At 37.6% G+C, this 15,056-nt stretch overlaps 1 protein-coding gene across 5 annotated transcripts in view; it reads left to right on the forward strand.

The window, feature by feature from the left end:
• Positions 1-15,056, forward strand: part of LOC108136762 (protein tincar) — a 64,483-nt gene that overhangs the window by 36,611 nt on the left and 12,816 nt on the right. For 4 of the 5 annotated variants that reach the window (XM_041709191.1, XM_041709192.1, XM_017258120.2 and 1 more), the window contains 3 exons: positions 3,265-3,974; positions 8,383-8,498; positions 12,811-13,045. In XM_041709191.1, the coding sequence (XP_041565125.1) occupies positions 3,659-3,974; positions 8,383-8,498; positions 12,811-13,045 (667 nt within the window). In that variant the 5' untranslated portion in view covers positions 3,265-3,658. Of the gene's footprint in view, positions 1-2,591; positions 2,610-3,264; positions 3,975-8,382; positions 8,499-12,810; positions 13,046-15,056 lie in introns of those variants that run through there. The other variant, XM_017258119.2, reaches the window with a different exon arrangement.

Below are 15,056 nucleotides of genomic sequence, written 5' to 3' on the forward strand. Positions count from 1 at the left end.
GAACGAAACAAATGAAGCAGAAGTGGAATGAAAGAAGCTGCTTGCCCATATAAATTAGCCGGAGTGACCCACTTGAGCATGCCACAGGCAATGTGTGAGTCTCAAGTTTGAGGGGATGGTTCTGTGGTACGAGAGGGGGACTGTGTGGGTGCCAAGTACCATTTAGCATATTTTGTTGTATCTTTCCCTGTTTTTGGGGTCGGAATGTATAAGTAAACCCCAGTCTGCGCCTCTAGAGGGGGAAAACAAGAAAACCCAACCAAATGAGTCACACAAATGGAGTAAGCAGACGATGTGGTGTATGCGAAAGCGGAGCAAAAGGTGTACAAGGCGCAGAACTGTGCTAACCAAATAAATGCAGTTGAGTGAAGTTTTTAATTTGCATTAACACCAGGAGTGGGGTGGAAAAAACGATGAAGAGCAACGTTATCTTCCTCTGCTTCCCGAGCAAAACATTTCAAATTTGAGCCAGGACACACAAAGTAAATTTCAGGCACAAACACAAATGCACAGAGAAAAATTGTACATTTTAGTTATTTAAAAAAATTAACTAACTCCAAAATTGCACTGTTTTTCAGAGGAACTATTAAGCATGTGATTGTTTTGTCATTGGTTTGTATTCTTTGAAGCGAAAGGAAAACTGTTTTAAAAACCTTTATTAAATTTATTCAAATTTATTTATATTTTTTCTGTGTACCCACACACCTCTTGAAGCTCATAAAGTGGCTGTTTCATCTGCGTAAAAGTCGTGCGAACGCGACAATATGCCCCCAGGACAGGGGCAAAGTTCTTGTCCTATCTTCTTGACTGGCTCCCAAAAACATCGCCTCCCACTTCAACCACCCCCAAACAATCCCACCCACCAGCTGCACCGACAAAAGACAAAGAAAATGCCCCAAAGGAAAGCCACTGTAGAGAGAAGCTGAAGCGGGAAAAAGAAATGTAAACATCTGCATTTATGACTTTTGCGTCTGGCTAATCTGATGTTGAGTATGTTAAAACAGGAAGGAGGAAGGAAGTCGAGGGAGTACCAGGATTGGTTTCCTTGGATGAACATTAACCACCCTTCATTTCCCCGGGACGCAACCACATGGCCCCCGGAACTCCAATGTTTAGCCGACATCCAAGATGAAACAGAACTCGTTGTTGTGGAGAGTAGTGTAGATTGTAATTAACATAAAATTAATATCAACATGAGGTTCTCGTAAACGGAAGATGACTTACAGGATCATGGCTAACGATGTTTGAATTGCTTCTAGATTTTGTGTAAATAAGGTAGCAGATTGTGGGTATACGTCAAGTATATTATGTTTTAAGGATGAATTAGCAATTGAGAATTTACTAAATTTATTAGTGTTTGTATACTTTCAGACGCAGAATATTAATTTCCAAGAAAATTCCGTTGAAGGGATAATATAAAAAATAATGAAGTCATAACTAGTCCTAGCTAATTGTAATTATTTACAACCTCTCTTAAAGCGAGAATTTCAATGTTGCTATGGAATATACTTATTTTTGCTTTACCATTTTTTACTGCAGTTGTTTAACTGATATTCTGATTTAAATACAATTTCGTTGTCGCTTGTGCCATTGACATTACGTTGTTCACAACAGCCATTATCAATTAAATCGGGTCAATTACTGAGCTGCGAGAAGAACGCATATAAAGGTACATTCCCGCCCATTTGTTAACTTTGTTGTTGCAACACGGTTTAATTACAAACAACGTCGACGCGAACAAATTGCAAACATTTTATTATTTTTGCATGGCAAACAGGAGTGGAAAATCGAAGGAAGACCAAGGAACTGCGTTTCCCATTTCCCTTTCGGCCAACTCGCGGTTGTGCTGAACAAAACGCAACATATGCTGAAAGGCGGCATAGATGTTAACGGCTCTACATATGTTAGTTTCAACTGCAACACGCAAAGCTGCAAATAGTTTACCTGTCTCACACCCAGGAAGCAGAATCAAGTACACTGAAGCAATCTTCACAAAAAACAAAAATGAGGTGAAGATTTGATGTGAACAACGTTATTAAAGATAATTTAAATCATTGCCCAGACACTTTTTTCTGACCAATATAACAAATTAAATGTTAATACGTTTCCAAAGTAGATCTTCTATTCATATTTTCTGTAAAAAAATCTTTAAATAAAAATAATACAAAATTAAATCGTTTCGAAAGAAAGTGACTACTTCTTAAGTCTAATTTATATGCAAATTTTTTTAATTTCGGCTAAAAATAGTTATCTTTTAATCTTGTTTTATAAATATTTATTTTTTGGCAAGTGTCTTTTTGGCCTATAATTATGCTGCTTTCGACGTGGCAGAATACGAGGCGCGACGCATTAAACAAGAGCCCAGACAAAGGACGCTTCTCCCTGGAATATCCACCTATGACTCGGCCATTCCCCCGGTGCATCTCTTCCGACGCAATGGTCTGTCTGGCAACGAGTGTTGCCTTAATTATGCGACAGCCAACAGCGCCAGCAACACCCAACAGCAACATGCGACACCCAGCAGCAACAGCAAAAGCAATATCCAACACCCAACGCCCAAAAGCAGCAGGAACTCCAACTCTCGTGTGCCAAATTGGTTTATAGACACCGTACGGTCTGCAATTTCTCTACCATTTCCCCCAGCGGATTGATTTATAGTTTAACCCCTTCCTGGCATTCGTTTGGGAGCTGTAATCTTATTGAAATGGTTGGCAATTTTAACGCGTCAATTTGGCCATGGGCCAGTAGCAAAAAGAGCAACAAACCCGCATGTGACTAATTAAAACACGGTTCGGATTTGCGCTCGATGATTAATTATTTATGGTTTTAATGGGTCTTACAAATGTCATGAAAATTTTTAACGATTCGCAGATTGATAAACGTTTAATAGAATTAATAGAATGGTTAATAAAAAAAATAGAATTACAAAAGAACTGCAGGCGGATTGTTTTGTGGGTTTATTTTGATGATTTTGCAATTTGATAAAATAAATATTTATCGCACTCCACTATATATTTCTATTGTAAAATACTGATGACACTTTAATTTAAATAAATATGTATTTTGTTCATTTTTGTTTAACGCTCTGCTAGATTATGTAACACGCTCACCTTTTCATCGATTTAGTATTAAATTTGCAATTATTCTGTGGCTGAAGAGTAAATTAACATTTAATTCTCTAAGTTATTTATATTTCCAAAATTGTATACGATTTATTCTGATCCCAACTAATTTTCACATTTATTTTGCCCTCTGTGATTGCAGACTCAGCAAATCAGTGTCAATCAAAGTGTGGGAAAACGACCCGAATTTCCACAAATATGCGCCAGCAAATAGAATCGTTGGCCGCTATAATGAGCCATATCAGCGAACAAATATTATCCACGTCGCCAGCCACTGGAATGGGAAATGGCCAAAACAATGAGCAGCAGCAACATCATTATCATCATCAGCAGCAACAGCAGCAGCAGCAGCAGCACTTGAGTAAATAGAAAATCAGTGTTCAGAATCAATACAAAATCAATATAAATAGTGCGGGGCAATAGACAGAAATTGATTGTCAACATTATTCGCTGTCGCGGAGAGTGATAAAAACCCGTGTAGCAACAAAAACCAGCGGAGCATTGAAAGCCAAACAAAGACGAATCTCCCAGCGAGAATGGGTGGCAAGCATCAGGGATCTGCAGCCGGAGGAGTCTCCTCCGGAGGCGGCGGCAGCAACAACTCAAGCCTGTGCAACTCGGTGATGACGAGTGCCACCACGGCCAGCAGTAGCCTCACCCAGCAGCAGCAGCAGCTGCAGGCCAAGTACATCAAGTCGAAGCGCCATCAGAGCCGCTACACCAGTCTCCAGCACTCCGGCCACGATTCCGGCAGCTATCTGCACCTCAACTCGCTCTGGTCCATCTGGTATGGGGTGCTACTCACCCTGTTCCAGGGATACTTGGCCATGCATGGAGCCTACAGGTTCCTGGGTGAGTTTACGCAACTACTATCAAACTAATCATGTTTTTTGTTTTAGTTTTCTTTAGCTTTTTCATTGGTTTTAATATTAATGTCTGTTGAGCGAATCAGTGTTTGCTTTTAACCATAAAATTCTCGAATTTATAATCCAATAGAAATGCAGTACAAAAGTTTTTGTGAAAAGAGGAATTCATTATACCCTTGCAGAGGGTATTATAATTTCAGTCAGAAGTTTGCAACGCAGTGAAGGAGACATCTCCGACCCTATAAAGTATATATATTCTTGATCAGCTTCACTAGGCGAGTCGATCTAGCCATGTCCGTCTGTCCGTCCGTCTGTCCGTCTGTCCGTCCGTTTATATGCAAACTAGTCTCTCAGTTTTAAAGCTATCTGCATGAAACTTTCCCAAAAGCTGTCTTTCTATTGCAGGTAGTATATAATTCGGAACGAGCCGGATCGGACGACTATAGCATATAGCTCCCATAGGAACAATCGGAAAAATAAATGAAAAAAAATTATAACTTTGCTGTTTTTTAATCTTTTGTTTAGTTCTTCGACATTTAGTAATGGTTAAATATTTCAGAATATCGGTTTAAATTTCATCAAAATCGGACGACTATAGCATATAGCTCCCTAGGAACAATCGGAAAAATAAATGAAAAAAAACAAGAAAGAAAGCAAACTTCGGCAAGCCGAAGTTCATATACCCTTGCAGCTATTGCAAGAATTAAACATTTTTGAAAACATTAAAATTATAATTTACTTGCGTATAAGTTTAAAAACATTGAAGCTATGATGATTTGCAGCTCAATTATTTGATAGTTATTTTATATATTTTTATTGTTCCTATGGGAGCTATATGATATAGTCGTCCGACTTTGATGAAACTTAAACCGTAAATTGGAAATATTTAACCATTACTAAATGTCGAAGAACTAAACAAAAAATTAAAAAACAGAAAAGTTATATTTTTTTTCATTTATTTCTCCGATTGTTCCTATGGGAGCTATATGATATAGTCGTCCGACTTTGATGAAATTTAAACCGTAAATCGAAAATATTTAACCATTACTAAATGTCGAAGAATTAAACAAAAAATTAAAAAACAGAAAAGTTATAATTTTTTTCATTTATTTTTCCGATTGTTCCTATGGGAGCTATATGCTATAGTCGTCCGATTTTGATGAAATTTTTACCATAATTCTGAAATATTTAACCATTGCTTTATGTCGAAGAACAAAACAAAAAATTAAAAAACAGCAAAGTTATAATTTTTTTTCAATTATTTTTCCGATTGTTCCTATGGGGGCTATATGCTATAGACGTCCGATTTTGATGAAATTTAAACCATAATTCTGAAATATATAACTATTGCTATATGTCGAAGAACTAAACAAAAAATTAAAAAACAGCAAAGTTATAATTTTTTTTCATTTGTTTTTCCGATTGTTCCTATGGGAGCTATATGCTATAGTCGTCCGATCCGGCTCGTTCCGACTTATATACTACCTGCAATAGAAAGACAACTTTTGGGAAAGTTTCATGCAGATAGCTTTAAAACTGAGAGACTAGTTTGCATATAAACGGACGGACAGACGGACAGACGGACGGACAGACGGACGGACAGACGGACAGACGGACATGGCTAGATCGACTCGCCTAGTGATGCTGATCAAGAATATATATACTTTATAGGGTCGGAGATGTCTCCTTCACTGCGTTGCAAACTTCTGACTGAAATTATAATATAACAAGAAAGAAAGCAAACTTCGGCAAGCCGAAGTTCATATACCCTTGCAGCTATCGCAAGAATTAAATATTTTTGAAAACATTAAAATTATGATTTACTTGCGTATATGTTTAAAAACATTGAAGCTATGACGATTTGCAGCTTAATTATTTGATTGTTCTTTTATATATTTTTATTATTTGTATGGGAGCTATATGATATAGTCGTCCGATTTTGATGAAATTTAAACCATAATTCTGAAATATTTAACCATTGCTATATGTCGAAGAACTAAACAAAAAATTAAAAAACAGCAGTTATAATTTTTTTTCAATTATTTTTCCCATTGTTCCTATGGGAGCTATATGCTATAGTCGTCCGATTTTGATGAAATTTTAACCATAATTCTGAAATATTTAACCATTGCTTTATGTCGAAGAACAAAATAAAAAATTAAGAAACAGCAAAGTTATAATTTTTTTTCAATTATTTTTCCGATTGTTCCTATGGGAGCTATATGCTATAGTCGTCCGATTTTGATGAAATTTAAACCATAATTCTGAAATATTTAACCATTGCTATATGTCGAAGAACTAAACAAAAAATTAAAAAACAGCAAAGTTATAATTTTTTTTCAATTATTTTTCCGATTGTTCCTATGGGAGCTATATGCTATAGTCGTCCGATCCGGCTCGTTCCGACTTATATACTACCTGCAATAGAAAGACAACTTTTGGGAAAGTTTCATGCAGATAGCTTTAAAACTGAGAGACTAGTTTGCATATAAACGGACGGACAGACGGACAGACGGACAGACGGACAGACGGACGGACAGACGGACAGACGGACGGACAGACGGACATGGCTAGATCGACTCTACTAGTGATGCTGATCAAGAATATATATACTTTATAGGGTCGGAAACGTCTCCTTCACTGCGTTGCAAACTTCTGACTGAAATTATAATACCCTCTGCAAGGGTATAATTATAATTATAACTTTGCTGTTTTTATACCCTTGCAGAGGGTATTATAATTTCAGTCAGAAGTTTGCAACGCAGTGAAGGAGACATCTCCGACCCTATAAAGTATATATATTCTTGATCAGCATCACTAGGCGAGTCGATCTAGCCATGTCCGTCTGTCCGTCTGTCCGTCCGTCTGTCCGTCTGTCCGTCTGTCCGTCCGTTTATATGCAAACTAGTCTCTCAGTTTTAAAGCTATCTGCATGAAACTTTCCCAAAAGTTGTCTTTCTATTGCAGGTAGTATATAAGTCGGAACGAGCCGGATCGGACGACTATAGCATATAGCTCCCATAGGAACAATCGGAAAAATAAATGAAAAAAAATTATAACTTTGCTGTTTTTTAATATTTTGTTTAGTTCTTCGACATATAGCAATAGTTATATATTTCAGAATTATGGTTTAAATTTCATCAAAATCGGACGACTATAGCATATAGCCCCCATAGGAACAATCGGAAAAATAATTGAAAAAAATTATAACTTTGCTGTTTTTTAATTTTTTGTTTTGTTCTTCGACATAAAGCAATGGTTAAATATTTCAGAATTATGGTAAAAATTTCATCAAAATCGGACGACTATAGCATATAGCTCCCATAGGAACAATCGGAAAAATAAATGAAAAAAAATTATAACTTTTCTGTTTTTTAATTTTTTGTTTAATTCTTCGACATTTAGTAATGGTTAAATATTTTCGATTTACGGTTTAAATTTCATCAAAGTCGGACGACTATATCATATAGCTCCCATAGGAACAATCGGAGAAATAAATGAAAAAAATTATAACTTTTCTGTTTTTTAATTTTTTGTTTAGTTCTTCGACATTTAGTAATGGTTAAATATTTCCAATTTACGGTTTAAGTTTCATCAAAGTCGGACGACTATATCATATAGCTCCCATAGGAACAATAAAAATATATAAAATAACTATCAAATAATTGAGCTGCAAATCATCATAGCTTCAATGTTTTTAAACTTATACGCAAGTAAATTATAATTTTAATGTTTTCAAAAATGTTTAATTCTTGCAATAGCTGCAAGGGTATATGAACTTCGGCTTGCCAAAGTTTGCTTTCTTTCTTGTTTAATTTTTTGTTTAGTTCTTCGACATATGGCAATGTTTAATTATTTCAGAATTATGGTTTAAATTTTATCAAAATCGGACGTCTATATCATATAGCTCCCATAGAACTAATAAAAATATATAAAATAACTATCTAATAATTGAGCTGCAAATCATCTTAGCTTCACTGTTTTTCAGTATATACTCAAGTAAATCATAATTTAAATGTTTTCAAAAGTATTTAATTCATGCAATAGCTGCAAGGGTATATGAACTTCGGCTTGCCGAAGTTTGCTTTCTTTCTTGTTTTAACATCCATTTTCTGGAGGTGTGAAAAGCCTAACAAGTAAAAGTGAATTTAAATTGTTGTGTTAAAGATTTTGTGGGTTAAAATAATCCATTTAATTTGAATATGCTAATACTTATGTAAATGGAATTTTATATATTTTTAATTGAACTACATAAAAAAAGTTTAATGTATAATGTATTTTATTGTGTTCGAAATAATTGATTAGTGCTAAAAACTTGTTTCTTTTATTATTATTAGTGTTTATACTGTTAATTGGGCAAATAAAAATACCTTTTATATATTGTAAATCTGTAGGCTGTTCACTGATTCCCTGGAAAATTGAACCCGTGGCCGAGCTGAATCTGCAAATTGTGCTCTCTGGAGTGGTCTTCATCCTTTTGCCGGTCTTTTTCACTTCGGCTGTGTTTAAGGTGAGTGCCTGTTGTGGTGAACGTTTTGTTCCAATGGCTTTTTAACCGGGATCATGGTCCTGCAATAATTAACTGTGTTTGGGCGTGTGTACTCGGTTGCACTCAATAATTAAATTTTTTGTTGTCTCGTAGCGGCAGTGGCTCCATTTTACCAGTATCTTGCTCTTTGTGTTTGTGTGAATTATTTTTAGTGGCATTATTCTCGTTATTAAATTTATTTGCAAACAAAAACAGCAGCAGCAGCAGCAGCATCAGCAGGACCAGGAGCAGCAAACGTTGCGGGTCCTTTTCAGTGAGTCTGCAATATGGCTGACAACACTGACGCACACATGGAATCTCGTCGTGTGGTTGGTTGTGCCATTCCCAGCGCGCACACATTGTTGTGTCCTGTGTGCGATCCTTTTACCCCTTCACCAGTGTCTCTGTTTTTATCAGCATAATAAATGCAATTATGGTTTCCCCCCTGTATATTTCCCTCTTGGTAGTTCCTATACCTCGTACATATAGTTGGTTTGTATTTTATTTATCATCTGTTTATAAAGTGGACGGCAGACGATGATGGCAAAAGCTCGATACAAAAATACAATCACCGACAAACGGAATTATTTACTTTACCACCTTTTACTCTTTCACTCCTTGTTTCTGGTAAAAGCCACTTAAAATAAAAGACAGATATGAAGAGGAGCACAGCAAGGATGGAAAATGGTCTCTTCACTGAAAGTAAAAAGCAATCTCTCAAAGGGAAAATAGTCTTGAACTCAACATTTCCGAAATATCCATGTCCATGTTGATAATTCAAGATAACTTTAAATTTTATATATTTATGTTTTAAGCAGTTACAATTTAGCTAGTGATTTAAATAATAAATTAAATGAAATTAAGTATTTTCCAAAGTGTGTTTACCTCTCTTCCTGCCACATTTGGCTTCGACTGAGTGCTTCATAGTGGCTGTCATCCCAGGTCCTCGACCCCATATCTGTTTTACCCGCGACCCGCCGCTCCGTCAGAAAGTTTTCAGAAATAATTGGCTTGTTTTTAAAACAAGCGAAATGGAAAGAAGCTGCCGGAATCTAGTGTGGGAGATTGGGTGTGGAGTGAGTGGCTCCAGTTCATGGCCCGCCACAGTTTGTCCATTGGCTGTGACAGCAGACTGACCATGGATCCTATCACAGGAAGTCGGCAAGCGCCAAGCGGCGTCACTTGTCCTTCTTGATCCTTCACCCCTTTTAGTTCTTGAACACATGATCCCATTAAGTGCGAAGCGTAATGTCCTAGGAACAGTTCATTATACTCTCTTTGAAGCTATGGTGTTGGCTTGGTAACTAAAATATGTAAGAAAATATGTTTGGGTATATAATTGGTTGAGTAGGTTTTATGATTTTTGGGAGTGATTTGCTGTTTTAATGTCTTTCAAAGGTATTAATTATCTAAACATATACATTTTAAATAGATTTAGTTGCTGTTATTCCAATAATCAACTTAAAATTCCATTTTTAAAATAAATCTTAACTGTATCTGTATTTGTAATACCGAAGTAAATCCAAATTTGTACTGGCTTCTAAATTAATAGTCACGGCCCCTTCACAAAAAAATCTTTGCATAGGCTGTTCGACACTACAAAAGAGTATACAAATTGTATGCAAATATTCAGTTCTACCACTGCCAGACAACCACAAAAGCGGCAGCGCCAACAACTATACAAACAACATCATCAAGAGCAGTCAAAAAATGCTGGCAAAAGCTGCCTATCAGTCAGCGGCCAGACAGAGGGCGATGCAAAGCGAGGAAAGCCGGGGAAAACTACCGAAAACCGCCAACGAGCAGAGTGACAAAGGGAAAGGGGGGTGGAAAAACACAGACAGCCGGGGGAAAGGGCTTCATCACACGTCACCGAACGTTTAATAAAAGGCAACAGCAACGACAACGAACAGAAATTGGTTGCAAACTTCAACAACAAAACATTGACCATTGAGGCGTGGCTATCAGGTCCCCAGCAGCGACTAGGAACCAGAGTCCCGAAACCAGGACGAGCAACAGGAGCAGGACGAGAAGCTCATAGTTTTGCTTAGTTCCTTTTCTATTTTGCCAGCAGTGAGACCACCAGACCAGTCACATTTACGTCCTTTCCTAGGGGTACGAGTTTGTGTCGACCGATAAGGCTTCGGGCAAATAGAAAAAGTTGGGAAAAGCGGTGGAAAGCCGAGGAAATCTGGGTGAAACGGCAGAAGAGCAGGTCCACAATGGAGTTGGCAAACTGTCACATCAATAACGACGAGATGCGAAAACTTTGCGATTTTCATATTTGCACAGCATTCGAAAATAAACGAATAAAACAATGGGCTGGCAGAACAAACCGCATTTCAAATGCAGCAATTGATACCCCGGTTAGGAATTTTCGAGATATGTTTGCCATGATTTCTTATGATTTTCTAAATTGGAAATATATAGTTCTTTTTAAAAATTGTCTTAAGTAAATGTTTTTTATTTTGATGAACAATTATATAGCCTTTTCAGATGTCATTAAATATGTATTCAAATAAATTTTAAATTAAAAATTTTATTTTTATGATATTACTATGACTACACCTTTAGACTACTAATAGACATTTACCTTTACCTATAGATCGTGATCAAATTGAATTGTTTATTTTACAATGAATGTTTTTAAAATGATAATCAAAACTTCTGAAAGCCTTTTATCTGTGCAATTCAAATTAATGGACCTTGAAACTCTTACCTAATCCTTTAGGGCTTTCTAGTCTAAGACGTTAATGAGTCTACACGCAGTGACATGTTTTGGTTATGATTCGCCGACAGTGAAGGAGCCGCGAACATTTAAATGTATTACCTGTCTGGCACTCAACTTTCCCCCTGCTCCTCGAATGCACTCCGCTTTTCGCAAATTGCAATCATTGTTGCGCCCGAAACGAGGCGAAACCAAAACCAAACCAAACGAAATGAAACAAAACCAAAACCGGAGCCCAGCAAAACAAAGTGAACGAGTCGAGTTCCATTTTCTGCTCGTGCTGTTTTTGCTTTAGATCCTGATTCATATCCAGCTCCTTCATCATGCTGATGTCTGCTTGTTTTTAATTTAAAAGCCCGACAGCTCGCATTTATTTATATATATGGTGCACGTGATTTTAATGTTCGTTTTTTTTTCTGGCTCGCGCAAATAAATGTGGAGGGAGCGTGAGAATATATATATGGGAAATAATAGATGCATGTATATTGCATGGGTGCTCGTATATAAATATTTCATTTCTCCATTTGTCACGTGCAACGTTTTCTTTATTTTGTTCCTGTTGTTTATGCGCCAACGCGTTGAATGCGCAACGCTTTGGTTTCTCTCGCCCTGTCGCTCAAAATGCGAAAACATCGTATAAAAAATGCATTAAAATACAAAACACAAAAGCACTTTTTGGCCGGATTTTTGTTTCTGCTCTACACATGTTCAATTAAAGTTTCCTCGTAGCTTTAGTGGTTTTTATATGTGAATATTTTTTATTAATTGCCTCTGGCCCAAGGGACGAGTATACCAAATTGGTCAACGCACAGTTTGGACTGGTGTGCGGTCAACCAAGGACATCTTCCTGACAGTCCCTGTGGCCGTTCGCCTGTTGCCGGCAATTATGGAATGCTTTTCCCATTTGATATATGCACAGTTGAGTAATTTATTCAGCAAAAAAATTACGCGTTGAATGAAATTCCTGATTTCTGGCAGTCTGATATTGACTAGTATTTAAGGATTGGTTAAGTTCTTACTTAAATATTTATTCTTATTAATGTCAATATTTAACACTGCAAAGAATTAAATCTATGAACAGAAAGAGAAAAATCACGATTTTTTTTTTTAATTTTGTGTAATGGGCCTGAAAAAATTTATTTGAATTAATATTTTTCATTTCCATTTTAGCTTGGGCTCTTCTTTTGTTTAGTAAGAAACAAAACTTTCCTTTTTTATGTATATAACATCTTGTTTAAAGAAGCTTCTAGCAATTGTGATTCATTTTATGATACCACCGCAGCTTAAAGAAAATTAAATTGCATATGCATGCACATTTGGCAGGAAGTTAAGTGAGTCTTTGGAATTTAAAATTCCCGCCCATGAGACAAAAGCGAATGCGTGGTTGAATCAATAAGCATTCGTTGCCAAGTCCTTGGCTCCACCTAATTTAATCCCCTCTACGATAGATCATTTGCATATGTGCAGAATTTTCCCTTGTACAACCCACTGAATCAGATGGGGGAGCAATGCACTTGTATGTATATTTCATTTTAATAATCTCAAATTTTGTGGACTACTCGACAGGTTGGCAACTTGGCAAACGACGGCATTAAATTGGCCACCGGCGCCAGGGAACGGCGCTGCACGCTTTCGCCGCACGATGGCCTGGAGGAGGAGTCGCGTGGCGGAACTCTCCGAGCACTCTGGACCCACGGAGGACCCACGGCGGCCTTCGTCCACATCCTGATTGGCCTCTGCCTGCTCCTGCCGCGCCTGCTGCTCGAGGCTCGAATCATTGAGAATGGATTGCTGCCAAAAGGTGAGCTTGATTAAGCAGGAGCATTCACAATGAATGGGGGAAGGTTTAGTTCACGGAAATGGTAAACAACTTGATAAAGTTTACTGATTTTGCCAAATATTAGCTGTATTGAATATTTTTTACATTCGTCAGAAAGTTGTAATATTAGTTATGGTTTTCAGTATTTCAAGTAATTTTTAAAAACGATATATGCCAATCTTGAGCTGTATCAAAACTGTGTATTAACAAACATACTTACAATTTTTATTGTTTTACCACCTGCTCTAGTACAAAAATAAAATGTTTACGAAAGGGTACTGAAATTTTCGACCCGTTGACTGAGCCACTTTCATCGCTATTTTTTATTCCATGTCGATTACGCATTTCCCGCGGAAGAGGAACCGCCGAGAGGCAGTGGGGATGAGAATAACCCATGCACAATGTTGCAGAGCACGAACTGCATTTATCCCCTTTTATTGTTGTCAAGCATACGCTACGTTGTACACAGTCATATTGATATTACGATGACACTGGGCTGTCGCTGATGACAACTATTAAAATGAACATGAGTACAGGCAGTTTCCCGGCTGGGGAGAGTAGGTGGGTCTTAAATCAATCATAATTTCCATTGTCGATGCAATCAATTCACAATTGGGTTACCATTCTGTGTTTTAATTTAATTTATTGTGCTTAAAACGAACCGAAATTGTCGGCAATTTACCTCCTCCTTTGGGGAAAATGGAGCTGGGTGAATGAGCCGGCCAATTTAAATTCGCAGCCATATGTTGTGGGGGCCATTGCAAACTGTTTAAACAGGAACTTTAGGATGCTCCGAAGGACGCTTAACAAAGTGAACTTAGGGGAATATCCGGGGCAAACTCAAAAAATGCCGAGGAGTAGTTTGCTGGAGCAGCAGCTTCAAAGGCAATCGCTGGGGAAATCTGCTGGCCAAACATCTACGGTATATACTTACACGTGTGTGTGTGTGCAAGACCGCTCGGCAAACAAAAACACAAACGAACGAGCGAGCAGCACACAGGCTAACAACCGCAGGAGTAAACATATACTCACATACTAAAAGGGACGAAAGGGGAACAGGTTGTCAGGGACGAGGTGGGCCCATTATGGCCAGCAATAAGCCATGTTAATAACAAGGCAGCAGCAATGGCAACAGCGAAAGCCAGCCGAGCGACACAAAACTGTGCAAATGTTGGCCAACTGTGAGCAGGACACCGTCGAATGAGTCCTGGGCCACATCGGCAGGCCTCTGTTTGTATATCATCCCAGGAGCTCCTCGTGTGTTTGTCCTTATGTTTCTGTGTACACTCGGATCGACGAGTCTCACATGATGCCGCAGTCGCAGCACAGTAAACTAATTCCACAGTTAATGACAGGCGAAAAAAGTAATGGCATCTAATTTAAAATCAGTTGGATACAGGCGAATGGAAAAGTGCCCTAAGACGCCAAGCATTCGTTTTAATTATTAATTTTTTTTGGTAACTTGCTGAGCTTAAATCTAAAATAACTACTCATTAAATATCTGTTTAGTTTGTTATTCTATACAACCAAGTAGGTATTCACAATTTGACATAAAAAATAAATCTAGAGTTAATGACAAGATTTTTCTTTGAAAATAATATTTTTCGCATACTTTTCAGAAGATGCCGGCTTAACTTAGGCTATATTCGCTTTGTTCTTTCAAGTGCGGAGGATCAATATTTAAACAAACGATTGTTTATCATTACATTAAAACGGCTTAGCATGGAACGCTTTTAACTGAATGCTAACTTCCTAAACAGCTTTGTAAAGTATACATACCCTTTTTAACGAAAACTTTCGCTAAATGGCCGCAAATGGGGCTAGCGGCAGGAATCGCGAAAGGGAAAAAAAAGCGATGGGGGAAATGTTGATGGAAAGCTATAGCTGCAGCGTCGGCAGCCAAATCAAAATTTACTACATTTAAAGCGGGTACGATCCGGAGTTCCCTGGCCAGCAGTTGGTCCGGAATTGTTTGCCCGGTTTATTGAACCAG

The sequence above is a fragment of the Drosophila elegans genome, unplaced genomic scaffold (genome assembly GCF_018152505.1).
Source record: "Drosophila elegans isolate 14027-0461.03 unplaced genomic scaffold, ASM1815250v1 contig_476, whole genome shotgun sequence".
NCBI classification, from domain to species: domain Eukaryota; kingdom Metazoa; phylum Arthropoda; class Insecta; order Diptera; family Drosophilidae; genus Drosophila; species Drosophila elegans.